A 24396-nucleotide genomic window follows, 5' to 3' on the forward strand; every position below is an offset into this window, starting at 1 on the left:
TAACAACTCAAAGGGGCCATCTTGAAAGTTATTCAAGATGGCCCCTTCATTATACTTTAGATAAATTTTAGAATATTTCTGATCATATTTTTTTTTAAATGTTAGTCGTGCTACTGTTTTTTATTTAATAATTTAGGTTACTTTTTATATAGTATATAATCATCATTTCATTTTAAACATAAATATTTTAAAAATTATACAATTTTATACATAAAATTATAAAGTAAAATTTAAATATATTTCACTGTAATATTGTAAAACATAAAAATTAAATAAAATTAAAATCATTACCTCAGTAAAAGCCATATGATAATAATATATATATATATAAATAAAATTGATTTTACTCGTCATCTAAACTCATAGCTATCGGCGCAGATGGTAAGATAATTTTTTTATGTGAAATTTCATCACTTGTTTCCAATGATTTAATGCCTGAAAACAAATTCGCCATGGATATAGTACAATAGGCAGATTTCTCCAGCTGCTGATCAACAGTTTCACGTAGCACACGATATGCTTGCTCAATTTCAGGCGTTAAAGAGACATCTAGAAAAAGAAAAAGTATATTATTAATATTAAATACAAGATATATCAAGTCTATTTCGCTTACTTTTATGCTGATATTTCTGCAGATCAAACATATATTGAAAGTAGCTTAACTGATTAAATAGATCTCTTTCAGAATATTGTCGTATCATGGAGCCATTTTTGCACTGCAAACATACTGGTCGATATCTCGATGTCACGTGTGAATAGTTGCGTGTATTTTGATTACAAGATGGATCATCACAAACTAACCAATTCTGGTAAAATCTTTTTATATGGCTACGCATGCTGAGTAATAGCTTATTTCGTATTGACACAACGTACTGATATGGACAAGCGTTGCATTCAGTGTTGACACAATTTTGTAGTATGGCTTCATAGCCTCGAGTGGCAGAAGGTTTAAAAGCAGCAGCAACAATATTTTCTGTTTTGCAAGAAATACAAGTAAATTTGAATTTCTCACATTCACGATATTTTTGCAATGTGGTTTTGACAAGCGATTCACCAGTGGCGTTCTCTGAATGCTCCTCATTCGATCTGCAAATTGAAACAAAATTAAATAAATATAAATGTGTTACATATAATGTTACTACTGTTATAATTAAATATAAGACATCAGTTGTGTTGTTATAAACTGTTTTGGGAGTAGAAAGTGGTACTTTGCCATTTCAAAAAAGAATTGGATCCACTGACTTATGCATAATGCTTATGTTTCCCATGAGATATGCAAACAAGTGCTTTTCATTGGAATTCATTGATTGACATTGAGTTCACCTGACGAATTGAGCAATATGACTGATACTGAAAGACTTTGGTAACTTTAAACTACTTAGATGGCATTTTAATGTTCATATTTAAATATTTCTGTAGCCTTAGTCTCTCAGTTTAATTTTATACTTTGAACACTTAACTTAACTTACACATCATCAAACAATCTTCAAACAATTGGGAGACTAGTAGAATCATCCCTCAGCCGAACAAACTAGCGGGAAAGTACGAATCTTATAGGCCGATCTCACTGCTATCTTTAGTAGTCAGTGTTCTAGAGTCTTTCAATATTAAACAGATATACTCAAGAATTCACTTTGCTTCGCCATCGACATGGTTTCCGCAAATATTACAGCTCCATCTCAGCATTTTGTAAAACGACATCTCGAATATCCAAATTGGATGCTACATATCTGGTTACAGCCAGATATCTTCGGCTTTACACTGTAATGCACTCACCAGGGTACTAGTCCCCTTAGTTTATAACAATAACAACAGTGGTTTTGGGACGTAGACTCGAAAGAGTCTACCGCTAACAGTAATCTTTTGTCATTTTTTTTTTTTCTAGTCGAAAAGGAGTTTTGTTTTTCAGAAGGATTGTAAACATTTAAAATAGAGCATATATCATTTCTGGTTTTTAACTGCTTGAGTTTCTTTGTTTTTTGCATAGTTACACATTACCGTGTAACGTTTATGAACCTCGTTTGGGTTAGACCTAATACCACTTTTATTTCCATTACTATATCTACCAGCAACTGCTGTGCTCTTCAATAACTTTACACTGTGTCCTATTAATTTCTTATAAATATATTTATGCTTATAAATAATAAATAAATAGATATGGATGAAGTTTCACACAGAACAAGAATTATTACAATCCTTATAGAAGATAAAAGACTGTTCATTGTTATTAATTTGTAGACTTTAATATTTAGAGCACTTTTTAAGACTCCATGGTATTCTTATTATGGCAACAACAGGTGTATTATAACAACAAAACCTATTTCATTTTTAAATTTATAGTTTCCAACATAATAAGGAAAATATTTATAAAAATGTCATAATAACAATAAGTGCATTATACTAGCAACTCACCTTTGCACTGCAGCTCTATATTTGGTGGGGTCTAAACCTAAGCAATCGGCTATGCGGCTTGCATCAGTACCTTCTAGTACATCTACCATACGTGTTACTACTGGATGTATTTGATGTGCTAGATAATAATTTGTATCAATTTTCAATGTTTCACTTGATTTCAACTCATCCATATGGTAAGCACGTTGTGTTGCAGGATTTGAGGTGCCATCATTGCAAATAATATAGTTAACCATATCACCTTTTTTATATCGTCGATTGCGCGTAGTATTCATACGTAATGCAACCTGCACATGTGGCTGTGATGAGGTATTATTAAACTCAGCAGGAGCTTTCGAAAGCTGTTTGGTTATAAGAAACATTGGATATGGAACTGCTCCTTCCAATACTTGTGTTTTAACTTTTTCCAAGTGTGCGTGTACAGCATCTAATTTTTCATCTAATTGCTTTTCTGACAGCACTTCATCCAACACTACTTTACCAACCATTATGGCTAACTGTGACCAATCACGCCGTACTATTTCAAGACCTTTGTGTTCCTGTTCCTTTTTAATTTCACCTATAGAAGAAACAATGATTAAAATATTATTAAAAAATTAATTAATTTATGATTTTAAAAAGGCAAACCTTTTGAAGTTTTTGTAACTTTGACCGCAGCATATTTTTTCTTCTTTAACAACAGCAGGCAACTGAATACACCATCAATATCCAACTCCACTTGCTTATACATTTTGTTAACGCTCTGCTTTATGTTATGACCAATTTTGAACACTTGCTCGTAGTCTAGTATATTTGTATTAACCATTATAGAATCTGTATCACCGTAAACGACCTCATAATTCAGTTTTTGAACCAAACTTTTTGTGTTTGTTAAAATTTCACGTCCCTTATATGTAACTAAAGCTGCCAAATGCTGCGCAAAGAAACGTGATTGCCCAAAACCCAAACATCCATACATTGAGTTTGCAGTAAGTTTAAGTGCCATCTGTCTAATGTGATATTGCATTTGCAATTCCGGTGAAAGATCAGGTGCAGCCATAAGCTTTTTAACTTCTCGCCTTGATTCAACTAAGCGACGTAATTGTTGTGGTAATATACCTTGTTCCACATTGCCATCAGGCAGTTGTGGTAGTTCATCAGGTGAATATGGTTGCTGGATAGTTGTAAAGCATATATTATATTCCTGTATAATGCTTGGGTATAGAGAATTAAAATCCATTAACAACACATATTTATCGTATAGACCACGTATTGGATCTAATACCAAACCACCAGAATAAGCGGCTTTCTTACGTCCAGTTGTATTTGTAGTAGCTGTAGTGACATCGTTTGTGGTGTCACCATCAACTGTGTTGATATTTCGATCACCCCACTCACGTTGTTTTTTATCTGGTACGATATAATTTTTTTCAGTAAATGCATGTAGTAGCAAAAACTCATTGCGATCCGAACGTCCGCTTTGCAAGGTACGGGTCATTGTATTACCACAAATATTTGTTATTTGCAGCGCTAGTGGCATTATATTAAGTTCACACATTAAACGCAAAACGTATGAAGCATCCTGCATAGTTAGTGATATCAGCTTCAAAACACCATCGCCTGAATTGAGTCAAAAAAAAATTAATCACATTTTCTCAATCAGTTCTACCACAATCACTAAATTAGGTAAGTATTATATACAAATTTGTTCTGATTTAGGTAATTTTAGATAAATTATTTTATAAGATTAGCTTAGGTTAATATGGCAGTTGCCCTAGTTGAATTACACACTTAGACCCTTTTGGTCCTTTTTGACACCACTGCTTAGCATAGCAATTTCACTGTTGTAGTTATAGAACTATCTTGAGGTTCTTATATTGCGCAAGATAATTTTAATCTTAGCGCTGGACACCGCTATTAGAGAACTTAAGCTATGTTTGCCTAATAGTTCGCCCTGATTCTAGCTAAAGTTGAGCAACTGCAGAAAACGTGTTCACTAAATTGCTTCTTAAACAATAAAAAAACCTAGTTCCAATGTTTATGTTGATCTAGTGATAAATGAGGTACCTTTCTTGTCCTATTTGGAGCAGACGGATCTTGAGATCTAACAGGAGAGTTTATCTCCCCAAGTTTCTTCTGCTATGCCTAGATATTTTTATATTGTAATAACTGATAAATATATCTCCATTCTCATAAAATGTCTGCCTAGTACGCAGTGACCTATCGGGACAGATACCGTAGTGCTCTGCGGATAAGGAGGAAGCTGTACTCCCTGACAGAACTATCATACTGCAAAATTAGGGTATTTGACCAAGTTCATAGAGTTGTCGGATTTGTTAACTTTCACCTAAATGGTAGGTGTCTATTGGTGTTGCTCCCACCAAGTTTGCTTTGGGCACAAGGCCGTCACTTCAACCTAACTTAACCAAGCGTTTACAAACAGAATATACCTTTTTACACTTAAAAATACATAAATAATCATATAGAAAATTTGATTCATACCAGTATCATAAAAATCTAGCAGATCCTCATGATTTACATCCATACGTTCATTATCCTTGATTTTTAGTACATTTTGACATAAAGTTTGTAAATCATAAGATCTCGAACGTATACATTCCTCTGCAGAGTGTTTTACATCGCATACCATGCGTCCAATAAAGTAATCTGTAACTCTCTTCCCGGTGTATTGTGACTTACGTAAGCGACCAATACGTGACCATTGTGTAGTTTTCAAAGTATTTATACGATCTGTTATAACGTCCAGTTGACAATCCAAGGCATCATATGTTACAATCAAATCCGCATCGATTTGTTGGTATTGTGCTAAGAACCAGTTTAAAAGTGCATGTTCTGAATCATTTTTAAACACACGTGTTGATTTAAAATTTAATAGTTTTAATTTTAAATCAAAGGGCCAAATTTTAGTTGCGGGTCTAGTTATGCCACACATATGTCTATTGAATGCTGGTTGCGGTGCTGGTTTGTCTATGTGAAAATTATTATTTACCAGCATGGAAATCATACAGATTTCATTTTTCAGTGTTTTTGGGTTTAACGATGTGCGCACATTCAAAGCGAGCAAAGTTAACGGTGGTGGTGGTGCTGGTTTAGCATCTTCAGAAACCATAACAAATTTTTGATCACTAACAATGACATCAGTCTTACACCAACTTATTGGTACCGTGTTGACTTTAAATTGTTTTAACGTTAACCAGCAAGGTCCTTTGATTTTGCGACCTAACAAGAAACGTTCCAGAGCTGTAGTATTGACACCAAATATATGCGCTATAGAATTAAACTTCTTTTTAATATTTGGCGCTGGTTTCTTGCCATCATATTGTACCTAAAAACATTTATTGGTAAATAAAGTATATTGATAAATATGTGATAGTAAATAACTATACCAACCTCCAGATAATCACAAACTTGCGGCACATCAATGCCAATTGAATGGTATGCAAAATTTTTTGTTACTTTGCGAGAACGAAATGTATCTAGTTTCAAACTATTTGAAATATCCTCATCAAATTCTTTATACATATCCGCAGTGGTCACTTTTTGTCTTGTTGGCTCTTTTGAAATGGGATCCAATAACTAAAATAAATCATTTTAAAATTATCACTTTTACATAAATAATAAAAGTAACGTATTATTGGCTTACATATTCCCTGGGCAACAAATATAACACACGATCAATCTTTTCTACACGTACGCATATAGATTTTCCATCTGCCATACGGCCAAACAGAAATACTTCACCAGGAAGTTTTATTGCATCTTCCCAAGCTTCCCAAAACCAAAATTTCAGATTATCTTGCGCCAGCGCAACATTTGTAGAATTTTTTTCTTCTTCAAAATCATCCATCTGGCATATACTCTCCCAATTGCTTAGTAAATTATGCATATCTTCAACTTCATTAACGACTGGCTTTTTGATAGGTTTAGGTGTTTCCGGTACTGTTTGACTAATTTCTTCCTCAAATTGATTTTCTTCATCATGCAAACAGCTGAAATCCATATCATCATTTGCGAAATTGTCAGCTTCATTATTTGACTTTTCACTTTTTTCTTTAGCAGAAATTTCATCTTTTTTAAGCATTACTTTAGCTGGAGACGCATTTTTCTCTGCTTCTGCTCTTACTTCTAACGTTTTAGCCGTAATTTCCACATTCTTCTTTGGTATATGTGCTGTTTTACGATTTTCTTCCATTGACTTAGGTTTTAAAACTCTGTTTAATAATTCATCATCACTTGTTTCTTCGGTTTTTTTGGGTTTCTCTGGTGCTTTTATGTTATTTATAAAACTAGCCATGTATTCTTTGGCTGCTGCAGCCTCAGATTTTTTTGTAATATTGCTGACAATTTTTGCTGGCGCTATAATTTTTGTTGGTCTAACATCATTTATAGGAGTAGTAGTTGAATTGGTACTAACGCCAGGTTGTTCAATTTCTCCTAAAATGTCTGCTAATATGTTATCATCTTTTAATGAAACAGCAGCTAATTTTCTGGGCACAGCATTGCTAAATAAGTTACGTATTGAGGCCTTTCCTTTTGCTGGTTTATCGCCATCTCGTAACCGTTTTTTGCCACCCTTTTTAATATTTTTACTGCTTTGACCTTCTTCATCAGAATAATCCTCATCTTCGAAAAAATCACGTCCATCCTCTGCATAACCAGTGCCATCTATATTAATAATATTGTATAGTAAATTATTACCTATACAAATGCCATTAAGCACTAACCTTCTTCAATCCAACCGTCTCCATAGCGTTCCTTAGCCTTTTTTACATACTCACGTTCATCAACAATTTCATATACATTATCCACTTCTTCTGATACTTCATATTTATGTTTATTACCTTTTAATTTTTTTAATTTCTCGAAGGCAGCAATGCGTCCGCCTTTATCAACGCGCGCTCGTTTTGCTCGTGGCTCAGCTGCAATTTATTTGTTACGAAATACAAAAACATTTGAAATATATTTACTGCTTTGTTACTTACATGGAGAATCACTCATCTTATTTTTAAATTATTTAAGCTGTTTATATTATTTTTATTAAATGAATTAAAATCTTCACGGAGTTATGCATATAATCCGAATTGTGTTTATTTGGCGGGAAACAAAACAATAACATCAATCTGATCAGGAATGTGGATCACAAACTGACAGTTTATAGTGCTACCAATTTTTGTTTTGTGGTACTCGTTTATGTTGTGGAACTCAATAGATGTATCTATCGTTAAGGCATTATGTTCCACATAATTTTCAATTATGTATATTGAATGCTATGGTTTGTAATATAAATAAATTTCATCAAATATTTTACTATTTTAAAGTAGAACAAAACTAATATTTTAGAATATTGTACAATATTGTATATTTTTTTATCTCTATTTGTTTTCTAAATTTCTAACAAATTATTTTTATACCGAACATAATTAAAACAGTAACGACTTTGATAAATCTCGCTACGTTGAATAAGGAAAAGTCCTTATTTTATATATTAGTTGTGTGGATTATATTATATTACATTATAATCCAAGGTAGAATAGAATGATTTGGATCTTCTTTGCGGAAATGATACGGATCACAATAAAAATAATTGGTATTGCATCAAATTTGTCAGCTTTTTATTTGTTTACAAAATAATGTTTAATTTTTTTTTCTTACAACTTATATTTTCATATATTGGTAATTTTTTATTCCTTAATATTCATTGCACTTAAAAATAATATTTTTTTACAGAAACATGTCCAGTCGGTGTCAACGGTGCTTTTTATAAATTTTTGTACGCTGTAGGGCTTATTGTTCCATAACTTATATGAAGGCATAACAATACCACCTAAGTGGCAAATCCCCAACTAATTTTTGAGAAATCTCAAGTTGTAATGAGTTGTAATAACCATAATCTTTGAGACTACTCTAATTAGCGAAAGTATCTTACTTGATATTTCCTTTACTAAGATAAGAAATTGCTTCACTTGACGGTGGCGCTATTAAGCAGTGGTCTACAAATTGTTACTCTTCTCATTTCGTAATGATCTCATTTAGGTTGCTTTTTCTGAGTACATAGAAAGACGTAACGTCAATTAAGGGCAAAATGACTGCTTTGTTGGCTAGGTAATCAGCTATTTCATTGCCTTCATGTCCTGAAACTTATTTTAACACTACAACGTTGATATTCGCTCACGTATCCTTACAGTTTGGAGGGCTCTTAATGTGTCTTCGCAACCAAAAGCATGCTAAAGTGAATTTGTTTTATCTTCCTACGAAGACATTTCCTTACATATATATCAGTAGCATATATTTCTGCCTAAAAAACTATTGGATAAATACCCATTGAACTTGATTTTTCAAATCTAGAGCCATATATTTCTGTCCGTGGCCTACCGTTTTCTAAGTTTGATCCATCTGTGAACCATATATGTGAGCCGGGTTCAATTGCTATAGAACTGTTTGAACTTATTGAAGAAATCGATAATGTTACTACAAAACTACATATGAATTGTAAGTCTTGTTAAATCACAAAACTTGGGCATCTTGTATTGAAAAAATGGAAGCGAAAAAATTATTTAAATATCATTTTTAATCTTGAAATGATGACAACCGAATAATGAAATAGACCAAAATCGTCACGCAATGATTATGACAACGCTAGAATCTTTAACATCGTTAACTGGAAGACATCAGCAAAACAAGTAGAATGAATGAAGAATGAAGGCAGGTCGTTTAGATAGGTCTAATAAGAAGAGAGCGAAATTTTTCATTAAGAATCTATACTTTAAAAAAAAAATAGGATTACTGTGCAGTAATTTCTTATTTCATGAGATTGAACTAAAGTACATTGTAACTCATAACTTTTTAGTTTTATCTACAGCAGGGCTTCAAATGGGAACTAAAGTAAAATCCGCTATTTTTTGTTGAACTAAAAATCATAATTGAAAACTAAAAGAGTATGTAGGTGTACTTGAATTCAGAAGAGTTCAATACCTCTTTATTAATGCACATAACAACTCAATTGGAGAAGCTTTAATGAATAATAGTGAAAAGTTTAAAATCTGTTTTTATTTTTAAACATAGAACTATGTTTTTTTTTCTTAATAATCCTAATATCTTTATAACATATTCATAAAAAATAAACAAACGAAACTAATCCAAAAAACGGAATCAAATTATATAATTTTTATTTAAATCAGAACTTAAATCGGTACGAAAAAGTTTCCGGTTCGAAGTCTTGATCTTCAGAGATCTTCTCATAGTATAAGAATAAGCTATTAATAGTAGTATTAGATGATCGAATGCATAGTTTTGTCAGTTCACTAAACCTATTACTACATATAAATTGTTATCAAGTATACATACATATGTCATCATCATCATCATCATCATCATCATCATCACTGCTATACAATCTATTTAGTACTTAAATTTATTTCACCAAGTTCTTCCATTCTTCTCTCTTTTCTTGCATTTGCTTTCCAGTAATTGATATTGACCCCTCTAAGATTTTTCCGCATACTGCTATCCCATTTTTTTTACGTTTTCCTCGTTTTTCATTGATGTAATAACAAGTCTACAACTTCTTACTACATGATCTATCTTATATCGATCTGACCTATATTATTTTATATATCAAACAGAAATGGAGATATGAATAAAGTTTAGGTAAATCACAAAAATATGGTGATGACTAATCATAAACTTAAGCTAAACTGTCAATGTAAGATATTAATAAGGTGGTAATAAAGGAAAAACTACATTATTTAAAGAAACTCAAGTTGCATTAGAGAAAACATAATCAAATTTAGGTTTAAAATAGATTTTAATATTTTAATTTGAAGTCAACATTAGAAATGTACAAAATTTTACATTATGTTAAGACATATTTATAATAAACTATGATTGTTTATTTCTATTCAATCGTAGTCTGACATTTATAATCTACAATCACGCTGTTCAAGATCATCCTGATTTGTTGAGAAGATATATGAAAATAACTTTTATCAAATACAAATCACACCTTCCAATAAAAAACGAACACTTCCGGAACTCTTAATTATTTTAAAGCTGATTTATTGTTGTTGTAACCCGCTGGGACCTGCTTGTGAAGTTTATTTGGGAGGTATTGAACGGAACAAATGGCTCCGGGACGTAGATCCGGCCGTTTTTGGAGCATTTAACCATCCGATTTATTAATAATGTTTGTTTTACTTACCAATTTTTAATATCGAGTCAAACAATTTTTATGTTTAAATGAAATAACTTAACAACTATATAGTAAATCATATATTAAGGATTCATAATTAATTTTATTTTATTTCAACTCAAATTTCGTTTTCATAATAATAATTATAATAAATATAATAATTGTTATAAATATTAACTAAAAATATTTAATATTTTCACAGGTCTAAGTGTCCTGCTATAATTTAAATTCAACGAGATAACGATCTTATATATATATGTTTGTGGTTTGTATATATATAAATAACAAAAATATAAACGTCGGTATATAAATTACAAAATTTTACTAATTATAAATCGAACAATTTATCTAGGGATTAATTTTTTTTATATGTTTTTTGCATGTATACTAATATATTTATACATATATTGGTATATACATATAAAATGTATGGGGGGCTCGGGTTTTCGAATTGATTAAGTTCAGTTAAATTTTATTAAAACACGTGTACGCAATATTTGTTTAATATAAAACGAATTATTTTGCTTAAAACTAATAAAAATTTAATTTATATAAATCTTTTTGTTTTTCGAGATTTTACATTTGTTATGTAGAATTGGCAAAACCGGTAACATAGGCAGATATGAGTACTCCGACGGTTTTATATTGGGAACTATATTGTAAGGGTTGAGCTCCGGTAATAGCTTCTGCCCTTCTTTGGCCTTTTAAAACTTCACTGAAATGTGCATACATCCGAAGGAAACATATTTCATATAAATATTTGTATTATATTTGATTTAATTATTTATTTTTATATTTGTTCTATTGAAGTAGCTTGTCAAAAGTAGCTTGTATAGAACACATGCGAGTTAGATCCTTCAGCAGTTATGCCGAATAGAACCACCATTCTAAAGTACATTTACAGATTTAATTTCACTATAATTTACAGTTTATTAAGTGTATATTTATTTTCTTAGTATATAGGATTTTACAAAATTAGTATTTTTTTTAGTATGCAATATGAACTTTAAGTTTTCTCATTTCATTTTAATTCTGTTTTACATAGTTTAAAAATTTATTTATATTTATTTTATTCAATTAATTGTGCGAGAAAATTAGTTTAAGACACTAAGTGTAAAAATTCAAAAACATAATAATTAATATATATAACTAAACAATTCATAATCATTTACGCAGAAAATATATAATATACATAATTAATCCATTTTTTTCAAATTATTTTTTTTTATATATATATATATTTCATAACTTTTAAATGTTTTACAAAAAAATTGTCTTAAGAAGTCTGAGAAATATTTTTGTGTTGTCTTATATTGGTTCCAATTGATTCTTATGTTAACATTATTCATTTAGTATTCATTAATATATATATAATAATAATTATAATAATTTTTTCATTTATTTAGAATTATACATACACAAAATGTTCATCCTCATAATCTATTTTTACAAAATTTTTAAATTTGTTTTGAATTAAAAATATTTATATTGCTATTTTTTATTAGTTACTTGTGTTGTTGTTTTCTCTTATATAATATATAATATTTGAAAATTATTTTACAAAATTTATATTACATATAGTATATATAAATTTTAGTTCTAATCATAAGTTACTGGACGACATAGTGAAAAAACGAATAGTATCGCGTACCAAACTTCGGCAAAATACAATCCGAGCAGTAATGTACAAAGCACATATTCCAAACGCAGTTTATATTCCTGTAAAAGGAGAATATAGGAGACGCCAAGAAAGCATGGAGCTATCATGAAAACCGATAATATAACTTGCCAGCCTGTAAATAGAAAAATAATTAAATGTATGAAAGTTAGAAGTTATTCGTTTATAGACTTATAGTGTTTACGATTGATAAATCTGGGTTAATTTTTTCAATCAAAATACACTTTTAGTGCAGTTTTTAATTTCGATTGGTACGTCTAGGGCAAAATGTGTAACACTCGAGATTACCTAATAACACTCTAGATATTTTTCCATAGTAACAAATTAGCCTGAAATTAATACAATTGCCTGCAAACAAGCTAAAAAAATCCATACTGAAGCGATCAAAAACGAGAATTAGAGAGCTACTAATGCTGAACAGAAGTGGCATCCAACTTGTCACAGGGTTTCTCACTAGGCATTACGGAGTTAAAAAATATCTATCGAATCTCGTATTACTAGAGACGATTGCTGCAAACTTTGTTATGAAGAAGAGGAAACAGCAGAATATATTCTGTGTCATTGTGATAGTCTCACCAGATTCAGATTTCGGCACTTATTAGCTGCCTATCCACTTATAACGGAATTAGGCAACATCTCTTCAAAAAGGACATAATGGCGTTCTTAACTGCTACTCGTTTATAGCACTAAAGTGGGTGTGTCACAATAATCCTCAAAGGATGCACTAACGCGGTGACAAGTTCCAAACCCTTTCATAATCTATTCTAGCCTGAAATTAACAGCTGTTTTATATGGTTTAACAGATAAAGTGTGATTTAATTCGATATATGTATTAATGAAAAATATAGATGTCTACTAACACTACTACAAAAATATTAGATTACTCTAAAAATAAATGTTCGATTGGGCAACAAAATTTGACAGATCGAGAGTATATCTAAATGAAATCAGATTTACAAATCAAAAAAGTCATTAACATAACATTAGATATAAAAACCTATCACTGTGAGTTTTAAAAGAACTTTTCGGATATGTGTATAGATATCAATGAAATATATATAATAAAATTTTACAACACATAGGATATAAATGGAATAGTTTTTTTTTAAACAATTGTAGCGCTTGATAGTCTAAAACGAAAAAGAAAAAAATTATACTAAAGTGTCACATCATTTTACATTTTAAATGGGCAATTTATATACTTAACCCAAATCGATAGTAATCGTCCACAGAAACCAAAAATAAGGTATTATTCTAATGTGAAGTTAACGAAAGAATTATAAAAGAAGTGTTGCTTTGAAAAATTCATCTCAGACTGGGACTTATTACTAACTAGATGATAATAGCACTTAAAAGAAATTAGAAAGCTAAGCCCTAACACAGCAGTAATGCTAGTGATGATAAAAAAACTTTTTAAATACATGACTGTTTTAGTTCCTGAGGTCACTTATAACTTCAAGACATAGATTATAACTTTAATAGTACTTCAAAATAAGTAAAGTACTTTAAAGATAATTCGATAATTAAATTTGTCAAATTTTCAATTTATTTGTCAACATATTTTTTTAATAATGGTTTGTATATATTTTTTAACCGGATATAGGTCACTTTTTGTTAAAATTTAAATTCAATGTTTTTTTAATATTTTTTAATATATTAATATAATATATATAATATTTAATATAAATTAATAATAATAAAATCTATATCTATATGTCATGCTTTTGATTCTTTTGTCTATATTAAACAAACATTAAATTTTAATTTTAACAAAAAGTGACCTATAGCCGGATAAAAAATATATAAAAATCATCATAAATAAATTTTTTATTAAAATTGACAACGTGACTTTAAAGACACCAATAATCAAAAAAATAATTAAAGAACCGGGCAAAATGAAACATATCATGATACCTCAATTACAGTCTTCAAATTATTGTCATTTTGTAAATAAAAAGTGTATCCGATATCAAGTTGTGAAACCAGGTTTCAGAACCTTTAAGTTAAGCCTGTTTTATTCACTTGCTTCTAACTTTATGCGCCTCAAAATATCACAGCATTAATTCCACTATATTACCGTTGTTACTATGATCGAGAATGTTGAACGTATATTCAAAAACGTCTAACTGCAGTTTTATTCCTACCTTAGCCTATTTTTTACTTTTTCGTTTTTAATTGTTTTTCATATTTGTGACTTAACTTGCCAAATATATTGCTTGATAAATATTCATCTGTCATTAATTATAAGATTTCGGTCATTTGCCATTTATTGGACCCTGGTTAAAATATTTTTAAATTTAAATAAAATTAAATTATTATTCATTCAAGACAGTATTATTGATAATAAAATGATAAAATAATAAAATGATTTTAAACATGCGATTTTGGTTAAATAGAAGCCATGATAAAATCAATTATCACCTGCTGTACTTCTATCTAATGAAGTCTCAAATTAAGATACGTGAAGCCATTAAAATGATTACATACATAAGATTGAGGGTAAATAAAAAATATAGTAAAACCAATTATCGCCTTCTATAGATCTATTAAGAAACTTCGATTTATAAGATTTTTTTTATAAGATTATACTTATTATTTTTTATATTTTAAACTGTCTTTAAGTTTGTTATATTTTCATAACGATTCTGATTATTAATAATCAGGTATTATGTAATCTATGTAATCATTTATGGTCAGTATTGTGTCTCTATTAACTATTTTAACGCAAATTTCTAAATAAATATATATAGACTAATTACTAAAAAATTAAAGAACTGACACATTATGAAATGTGTTGTAGCAGTTAATGAGTATGATATCTATAATATAGAGCATAATTTATATATAATATATGTGCAATCATATAAGTGCTGTATTCCCTATAAACAAATATACATATTTACGCACCTTTGTCTTCTAAAGACCCTTTGCGCCCCATTACAATGCGCACTGTCTCTAAAATACACAAACCAATCAACACACAAGAGTCAAGAGCTAATACATGCCCCTTATATGTTAAATTGATGGCTTTCAAGAGACCCATGCTTAGTTCGCAGCAGGCGAACATGCCAAAATAGAATGAATTTAAATAGATTAACACCTCGTAGGCTAAACTGGGACTAGTTTTCTTCGGCACGTGTACCACAACACGTTTTGGTGGCATTTTTAATTAATTTTACAACTAATCACTTAAGTAATTAAATTATTTATGTACCCAACCATATATAGGTACATATACGTATATAACTAATTTATTAACATTATATAGCAAGTTTATTTAGTTGCATTTTTTGTTTTTAATTTTTTTTATTTATAAAATTTTATGCACTACGAAAATAGCAGCGTAGCAGAGCACATTTTACACATTCAACGAAAATTAAATTAATTTCGAATTCGCGAAATAATTAAGTACTTAAATGCATCGAAACGTCTGTCTAGTCGGGACAGTATTTTTAGACTGACCACTATTTCGTTTCTTGCATTCAGAAGAATATAATGAGTTCACAACTTACGAAGATACTTTTTGTTTATATTTTTAGTTAAATTTATGCTGTGTTTTGTTATTGAAAAGGATATTAATTTTTAAGGGCCTAAGTAAAATAAACACTTCTTATGCTAAACACTTCTTAGAGATTAATCTTTAACCCTCTTTTATGAAGAAAACGGACAAATTCTACAAATTTATGCATAAGACACAAGGGGAACAAGGGGTTGATATAGTGTCTCCCATGTTGGTTTTGTAACTAGAAATATAGATCTTATAAATTGGTTTAATACGAGATGAAAATGAAATGTATAGAGTTTTATGTAATGACGGAATTAAGAATCTGACATATAGTGGAAACATTGTTCAAAGTCCCAATTTCTAAACGTTGACTTCGATTGGTCATGAATGCAAGAGTGCAACTGAAAATATAAGAGTGTATTTTATTATATAAATAAATAATAAACAAATAGTGACCACGACTATGATAATATTCTTAAAACAGTGGTGTAATTTAAAGGTTAAATGATCCAAAAAAAAATTATTATAATGAATATTAATGGGTGATGTATTCATTAACTTGGATGATATTTAAAGATGAATATTAATATTTCATTTTAGGAATGTTAACTATTACTCAGTTAAATGATCTCTTTTTAGTGTGAGTGTGAGTATGCCTTCAACATTACTAGATCAGTTCACAAAAGAGAAAGTTGCGCAGGAAACCAAAACAATACAGGAAAAAAAAATAAAACCAGTTTAAATATTTTCATTTAAGATAAAAGATACCAATTAAACCAATTATATAGACTAAATAGTTGTTCTGTCTCTAAACTAGAAATGATTAGGAAAAACTGTGTTCTAGGAACTTATATTAAAAGACCAACTATTATAACTTCAGACTTTTGTCGAAACTGAAGAGGATGAAGAGGAAGAAGAAGAAAGTTTACATTGTAAGAATATTGTCTTCAGACCGTTTATGCTTCAATAGAAAAATTATTAATATTTATTAAAGAATCAAAATGATTATTAAAACAAAGAAGTGCTTTTTGAAACCTCTCTACCAAATAAAGAAGAGTGGAATTCTACTGTAAATTTTTTAGTTGCTCTTTACACTGTAAATTTCATTTTATATATATTTATTTATTACTTCTAAGTGGCTTTTCTTTAAAAAAGTATTTAAGAATTAGTAAAAAGTAAAATGAATACATATATACATATTTTTGGGTATTTTTGTTGATCCCATTTGGTACCCGGCACTTGAACTTATATTTTGGTAGATTCTTTTGTAGATTTTGTATCTCTGGAAATTGAATATGAACAAGTATTGCACCTATATCATTCATCTTTATGGTTCCTGACAGTGTCTATATATCATTCAATTGTGGAATTTTTAAAAAAGAATGGTCATTATATATAAATAAAGTTAATAAAGAAATGTAATATTTTTATTAAAATTTTCCGTTTATATATTACATGATTCAACATTTATTCGTTAATATCAAACTATTTTGTGCACATTTATTAAAATATTGTTTATAAATAATATCTGCTCCTAAATGCAAAGGTGTTACAAAATCTCTGCTTACAGGGATATCAGAATTTACAGATGCATAATTTGGAACATTTCAAATATATGCCGTTTGTTCGGGGTATTGTGCATAACATAAATTCGGGGCAATACTAAGACTCTGTTTTAATGATTCCTCCAATAATACAATATTAAAATAAATTTGTGTTTGATTCGGTTAATTAAAATCTTTTTTAATTTCTTTCTTGCACCTTTTGCCTTGTTAAATTTGAGCGGCTATTTTTATATTGTAACTTATAAATTACAGATGCCAATTCTGCAGAACCAATTCTGCAGCGAGCACGCCTTGAGAACAAAAGATCAACATTTAGTCTATATCTTGATGCAATAGTGACTTGTCGTGTTAGTATCGAAACAATATACACAATAGTTATGGTAATTAAATTTAAAATTTAATATAAAATAGAATTGTGATTCATACTTTTATACTAAATACAACGTCAACGAATAGCCATAAAAATTTTCATTTGTTTAAGAATTGAAAATAACATAATATATTAAGAAAAGAACAAATGCTAAAGATATTTAAGCTACATAAACAATCTGTTAAATTTTAATTTAAACTAATATAATATATAAAACTTTAAAAAAAAAAACAGTAATAAATTATGGGTTTATAAAGGTCATAAATTAAACATTTATTGGTGCAACAAAAATTTTAACATAAACTAATGAAATATACGCTGATCTACAGAATATGTACATATTTTTGATATACAATATTTACGAAAAATATAATATAATTTATTTAATAAAGCAGTGAAGAAATAAAAATTTTTTTTAAGTTTTAATATTGTTATCTTAAAGTTAACACCCAATATTAATTTACATATTCCTATAATAACGACGAACACTAAAAAGGGTACCTATTCTATATATAATTCAATATAAATTCTATAAAAAGGTCTAATTTATGCTTTAAGATAAGTTCAGATATTTTTGTAAAAATTAGTTTCATTCTTCTTTATAAATAAATGCAGATGTTCATTGTCTACTGATATATTCCAAATATCCTACTACGTTAAGTGATTCGTTGAAAAGTCCCAAGAATATGGTAAAAGCGCTCTCCAGCTGCTGTTAGGATGAGTAAACAAACATATTTAAAGCAATAGAACCTATGCTCGATTATGGACTCTAAGTATTGTAAGACACTAGAATCGTTTTCTTGGTTTTTAACATAGGGTAATTTAAATTTAAACTTAGATAGATAGATAGATTTTGAAAGGGTTGGGAACTATGACTGTCACTGCATCCTTTGAAGATTATTCTGACAAACCCACTATGGTCCCTTGTAATACCTAGATTCGATAGATATTTTTTGAGTCCGCAATGTCCAGTGAAAAACCCTGTGATAAGTCGGATGTCTTTTCTGTTCAGCATTAATAGCTCCCTAGTTTTGACTTTTGATCGATTCGGCAGGAATTCTTTAGCTTGTCTGCAGACAATTATATTACCCCAATAAGTCTGAGCTACTTTTTCTAGCCACTCATTAATTTTAAGTTTAAGATTCATACAGGACCGCAGAATTCTTTTGGTCTAATATTTAAAATTTAAACTTACTATCATCGTATAGCGCATGCACACCAACTACATGTTGTCTGACTAAAATAGTCTGCACCCAAATTCAGAGTATCTCTCATTAACAACTATATTTAACATAAATTAATTTCATGTGAGATTAGGTGTTGACATTGAGTTATTAATTAAATCAAAAAGATGGTTTTATTTAATAACGTTTACATATTAAATAATGGTGACGAAATCTAATGAGCTAATAGGAAAATATTTAAATCCCTAGTCATTTTAAATATTAAGTTCGAAATATAGGCTACAATAAGTCGATTTTAAAGATCATTAAACTAAACCTACATTATCAATATCGAATATTAATCATATCGGCACTTTACTAAATATTGTATTTATTTATTTTGTATTGGTATTATTATATCAAGCTTTTTAATAAAGAAAAAGTTATAACAGTGATATTATGAGTTCCTGATATGTCGAATTATATTACGATTCAAAACCCAGAACTCTGATATTGATTTGGAACATGAATGAATTAGACGCTCTGTAATATTTTATATCTACATAATCATAACTCCATAATCCAGATTATGAAATTCAAAAAAATATATCATATATACATAAAGGCCTGCAGCCAAGGTATGGTTTGAGAAACTGAGGAACATTCCCCCTTAGTGTACATTTCTGGTAACGAGCCTGTATATATATATATTATACATAACAAGTTTTTAAAAAAGTACTAGTTAATGAAGATTCTTTTGTATGTAAAATCTGTTAAAGTGATTTAATCGAACGAATGAAAATTAGATTGTGAAATTCCAATGTTATTTCCAGAATATATTCAGTAATAAATTTGTTATTTGTTATTGGTTATTTGTTATTTACACTTACCTCAATTGTAATAACTTTTATTTAAACAAAAGAATGATTCCAGAACCTAAATATTTCATCGCAATTCATACGGAATTTTTGTAAATTAAGTTCAATCGTTTTCGCAACTTAGACATTATCATTTCTTCTGTTTAGGATTTTTGTTGTATGACTATTATTTTCTTTTCGTATTATAATTATTGTTTATTTTTTTTATAAATTTTCTGTTATATACAAGTGAGCTCGCATTTGTTTATATAGTAATATTTACAAACTACATCAGTATATGAAAAATTTGGTGCACTTTAGCTGATTTCGATGGTTCATAATCAACTGCTAGGTATACGTTACCGGTCGACACATAGTACAAATGAATATACACGCATAGATTAGTTCAGCCACTTGTAGGGCTATCATTAAGGCACTCAGAATTATTTCGAGCTTTAGAACGAAGGATTGAAAACAACATAAATATATAACAATAGCAAGACTGGGCAGTGTTAATATTACGGATGCTATTGCTTGCCAACCTGTAAGAAATTAAAATAAATATATTAAATACAATACAAATAGAAATTTTGTGAAATTTTTTATAATAATAAATAATTAAATAAATTAGAGAAAAACTGAAAGACTCATGAATGAATGTCATTTTGGAAGATCCCGTCACTTTTGGAAACAAACATAAAGTACACTTCGACTACAACATTACTGACTAATAACAAGCGAAATATGATGAGATTTGATTAAGGTAATGAAATAGTACTAGAAGGAAGATAAGAAGGAAAGAGTATTTGATCTAATTGATACGAATGCATGGTCTGGCAATAAAATAAGGATAAAGTGCTGTGATATAGTTTGTGGCTTAGCTACTTTGGCCTACATAAGGATTCTTGGCGTGTCACACTTTGATTAAAAAATTTATTTTAGCGAAAGCAATAAAGTTCCGGGTACATCCCCTAACAATAATAATAATAATAATAATAATAAATTAAAGAGCTGTTAAGAGCTTTAAGTTTCCATTTTAAGCTTCACCTTAAAAATTGCATTGATTTTTAAAAGTCTAAAACAATTATTTTTAAAAGATTAGATGAATGAAGATTTAGGTAAATGAAATTTATTTTCGAACATGATTTTCAAAAACAAGAACTGCTACACGGTGCTTCTACAAATTCAGAGACACACCTAATTTAAAAAAAACTGTAATTTGTCAGTTCCTATATACAAAATTTTCGTGCATTGAGTTTTTTTTTTTCACTTCAAGAAATGTCCTGTAACACCTCACAATTAAGACAATTATCGTCGTGTATTCTTAAAAAAAAATGCTTTTATTAGCAATCTACAAACCAGGACTCCTTCATAGATTATTGATAGATCTTAATAGATTATTAAAACAAAAATGCCTTTAAAAAAGGTACCACTAATCTAATGTGTCTTATAACCTCAAACACGTAGAAACTGGGGCTTTTAGAATGCTTCTTGATACCGAGGCTAAATAGTGCTTTTTCTTTTTCTTATATCAGTTTTTTATATCTAATTACTTGTGTAAAACGTGGAACATATTTATTTTATTTAAGCGTATTGACTATGTTTATAAATCATTCGCTTTTCGCCGACTTCTTCGAAAACAACTCATTATTTGTGAATACATACACGAATACTCGATTACTAAGTTCATGAGAAACATATTAAGGGTATTCACGTGCTCGATAACAGAGGAACGTATTAAAAGTGCAAAGCAGCAAAAACAAAATACTTGTCGAGTAATATTACTACGTTAGTCAAGCCTTTGCTTATTATAAACATTTTAGTAAAGATATAATTATAAGACTGATATTTAATGATATTAGTTACACTGTATGAATATCAAACTAAGAACGACCCTAAAAATAATTAATATTTATAAGCGAAATAAGAAAAAAATATTGTAGTTTGCGGCTAGATTCAAGAGAGAGCTAAATTAAATAACTTAAGAAGGAAGATTATTAATAGAGAATTAGTCAACAAATGTCCATAAAGAGTGTCAACTTGGTTAGGTTGCAGTGGCGGCCTTGTGCACCAGGCCCAGTTAAGCTCAAATAATGAATCTCTTGTGAAACCACGGATTTGCGTTGTTTACACCTAAGCTGGTGTATAAACAACTATGAAAACCACTGAAATAATTAATAATCTTTGAGTTGTGACAAGGAAGAAAAATGGATCTTAGTAATGTTCTAAGAATTGTAGTAACGAGTACAAATAATATGTTGTTGTAATTAAAAACGTATGAATAAATAAATTTGTTTGTGTATGTCAATCAGAATGGAAGATATACTTGATAGTTCGATTACCAGGAAACGGTGCAATAGATGGAAATTTATTTTTCAAAAACTTTTTGCAAAAAAATATTATTCCATCATAAACAACAATAAAAAATTTGGAAAAATCTTGAACTAATTCAAATTTTCTAAAAATGAAATATTTTTGAACCACTATAATTTTGCGCGCTTTTAGTCGGTGTAACTTAAGTTATTCCGACGAACTTTTTTATAGGTTTTTTAATTCAAGGTTGATTTATCCTTGTCACCGTTAGTATAAAATTGAATTTAATTAATTCAAAATAGAATATAGAAATTATTATAAAATTTGAATTATCACATCTACACAATTTTTTTTTTGTTTTTTGGAGCAATGAACCATCCAACGTAGTTATACCATTTTAAAAAAATATGCATGCAGAATATATATTTAATATTTACATTTAATGAAATATAATATATAATAATAATATTAAAATAAAGATTATATATTTTTAGATAAATAAGATATTTTATAACTACAAATAATATACACAAATAAAACCCATATAGTATAATTCTTGATATTAGAACTGTCCAATTCATTCTTATAAATAGAATCAAACTTTCCTATCTCGAAGTACTAAAAGAAAGAAAAGGTTCGACGTATGGAGACTTCGAGTTAAAGAATATTTTTGTAATTCTATATAAACCTCTAAACCCTGTTGCACTTTAGTATAAATTTTAGAAAATTCGAGTTATAAAAGTTCAAGTTATGGAAGTTTGACTGTATATGTATGTATGTATATGTTAAAAATTATAAAATGGCACTGCTCCGTATTAATGTTAGTTGAATGATTAATAGTTGTTGCTTCTTGCAAAAAAAAATAAATAAATTATAAAATGGTGTACAGAAACAGTTTTTTTAATTTATTTATGATTTTATTTGGAGAATATTATTAACACTACAATTTTGGAATTTCTGAATATTTTTTTTGCACAATTAATAACAGTTGCAGTTTAATTTTAATGTGATATCACAATAGGCTGTTTACCGTACGTGGTTGCCACATTAAATGTCAATGCTATGCCCTAACCTATATTTAAAACACAAATGTAAATACATACTTATATGCACTTTGTTCAAATAAATAAAATAAAATTTAATTATTGTACATTTGATATATCAGATTGATCAACAACAGTTGCAGTTTAATTTTAATGTGCTATTACTATAGACTGTTTACCGTATGTGGTTGCCACATTGAATGTCAATGCTATGCCCTAACCTATATTTAAAACACATATGTAAATACATACTTATATGCACTTTGTTCAAATAAATAAAATAAAATTTAATTATAGTGCATTTAAATAAATAGAAGCATACAAGGTTTATATAAACATTTAGAATATTATTGTATGTTACTTACCACGATCATTCAGGCTACACTTGCGTCCCAACACAACTCGAATTGTCTCCACAACGCATAATGTTAGCAATATACCTGCTTCCTTTAAAAATATGTTTTCATCGTAATGCAAGTTAACTCCCTTCAACACGCCGACACCAATCTCAAAGGCGGCATACATACCAAAATAAAATGAATTTAAGTACATGAGAATTTCATACATGAGACTCGCATTCATTTTAATTTGACTACGTCACCGAGTTTGGAACTGAATTTTTATTGTGTAAAAAGCTGTGTTAAAGTTGTTGTTGCTGTTTCTGTTTCTGGTTTACCGTTGCTTTGCTGCTATTCAGTTAGATGACAAAATTTTCACCTGTTACCAATTATTTAATAGGACAGCTCAATAGAACTCGAACTCGACCAGTAAAGTGAAGTATAATATGGCATGTAAAAAATTACGTTATTTCATACTGTACATTCTTGAGCTGGCGTTGTTGTTAGAATTAAAAAAAACTCGTTATGCTTAACGGTTAGTGACACATTAGTTGTGGCCTTTTGGGTACGTCCTTCTTGCTAATTGTTAATTATTGTTAGTTGTCGCGGTCGTCAAGGGAATTCATTATGTGTTTGGCAAATTTGTTTGGTATATCAGTTTAAATTAATTTACACATATATATTTTTTTATCGACATATACCTTTTTTTTTTATTAAATTATAGCTATGTTAATATTAACGCGGTTATACACGAGTGCAAATGAAATTTACATGTGTTCTAATTTTTTTATTGGATTTTTGTTACGCATATCTATTCTGAACATACTCACACACACTAGCACGCCAGAGTACACACATTCGCACATATTATTTAATCTTCGTTTTTATTTTAATTAACTAAACTAAAAAAAAAAAGTTTGTATATAAGCGCATATCAAATATTTATTTAAACATTTTTAAACAT

General features: G+C 29.1%; 3 protein-coding genes across 3 annotated transcripts; all 3 read right to left on the reverse strand.

Annotated features, from left to right (window-relative positions):
• Positions 1-297: 297 nt before the first annotated feature.
• On the reverse strand, positions 298-7551 carry LOC119680329 (DNA polymerase alpha catalytic subunit). The gene is made up of 9 exons (XM_038093094.1): positions 7395-7551; positions 7137-7331; positions 6056-7077; positions 5803-5988; positions 4894-5737; positions 3040-4011; positions 2413-2971; positions 614-1086; positions 298-549 (listed from the first exon to the last, which is right to left on the reverse strand). Exons 1-9 carry the CDS (start codon positions 7408-7410, stop codon positions 344-346), a joined length of 4473 nt encoding a protein of 1490 aa, XP_037949022.1. The 5' UTR covers positions 7411-7551; the 3' UTR covers positions 298-343.
• A 4571-nt stretch (positions 7552-12122) lies between these two features.
• LOC119680330 (transmembrane protein 216) lies at positions 12123-15511 on the reverse strand. Its single transcript, XM_038093095.1, has 2 exons — positions 15186-15511; positions 12123-12393 (listed from the first exon to the last, which is right to left on the reverse strand). Exons 1-2 carry the CDS (start codon positions 15439-15441, stop codon positions 12200-12202), a joined length of 450 nt encoding a protein of 149 aa, XP_037949023.1. The 5' UTR covers positions 15442-15511; the 3' UTR covers positions 12123-12199.
• A 4265-nt stretch (positions 15512-19776) lies between these two features.
• Positions 19777-24357, reverse strand: LOC119680331. Its single transcript, XM_038093096.1, has 2 exons — positions 23460-24357; positions 19777-20280 (listed from the first exon to the last, which is right to left on the reverse strand). Exons 1-2 carry the CDS (start codon positions 23674-23676, stop codon positions 20087-20089), a joined length of 411 nt encoding a protein of 136 aa, XP_037949024.1. The 5' UTR covers positions 23677-24357; the 3' UTR covers positions 19777-20086.
• Between the last annotated feature and the right edge of the window lie 39 nt (positions 24358-24396).

This window comes from Teleopsis dalmanni, chromosome 2 (assembly GCF_002237135.1).
Source record: "Teleopsis dalmanni isolate 2A chromosome 2, ASM223713v2, whole genome shotgun sequence".
In the NCBI taxonomy this organism is placed as follows: Eukaryota; Metazoa; Arthropoda; class Insecta; order Diptera; family Diopsidae; genus Teleopsis; species Teleopsis dalmanni.

What these genes read in the sequence shown, in the direction of transcription:
- LOC119680331 (XM_038093096.1), bottom strand. Translation starts at nt 23,676, where the DNA reads ATGAATGCGAGTCTCATGTATGAAATTCTCATGTACTTAAATTCATTT. An exon ending in GTGTAGCCTGAATGATCGTG is followed by an intron (nt 20,281 to 23,459) that starts GTAAGTAACATA and finishes AATTTCTTACAG; the next exon opens with GTTGGCAAGCAATAGCATCC.
- LOC119680330 (XM_038093095.1), bottom strand. Translation starts at nt 15,441, where the DNA reads ATGCCACCAAAACGTGTTGTGGTACACGTGCCGAAGAAAACTAGTCCC. An exon ending in AGGGTCTTTAGAAGACAAAG is followed by an intron (nt 12,394 to 15,185) that starts GTGCGTAAATAT and finishes TTCTATTTACAG; the next exon opens with GCTGGCAAGTTATATTATCG.
- LOC119680329 (XM_038093094.1), bottom strand. An exon ending in AAGTTTGTGATTATCTGGAG is followed by an intron (nt 5,738 to 5,802) that starts GTTGGTATAGTT and finishes AAATGTTTTTAG; the next exon opens with GTACAATATGATGGCAAGAA. An exon ending in TATAGAGCTGCAGTGCAAAG is followed by an intron (nt 1,087 to 2,412) that starts GTGAGTTGCTAG and finishes TTCAATTTGCAG; the next exon opens with ATCGAATGAGGAGCATTCAG.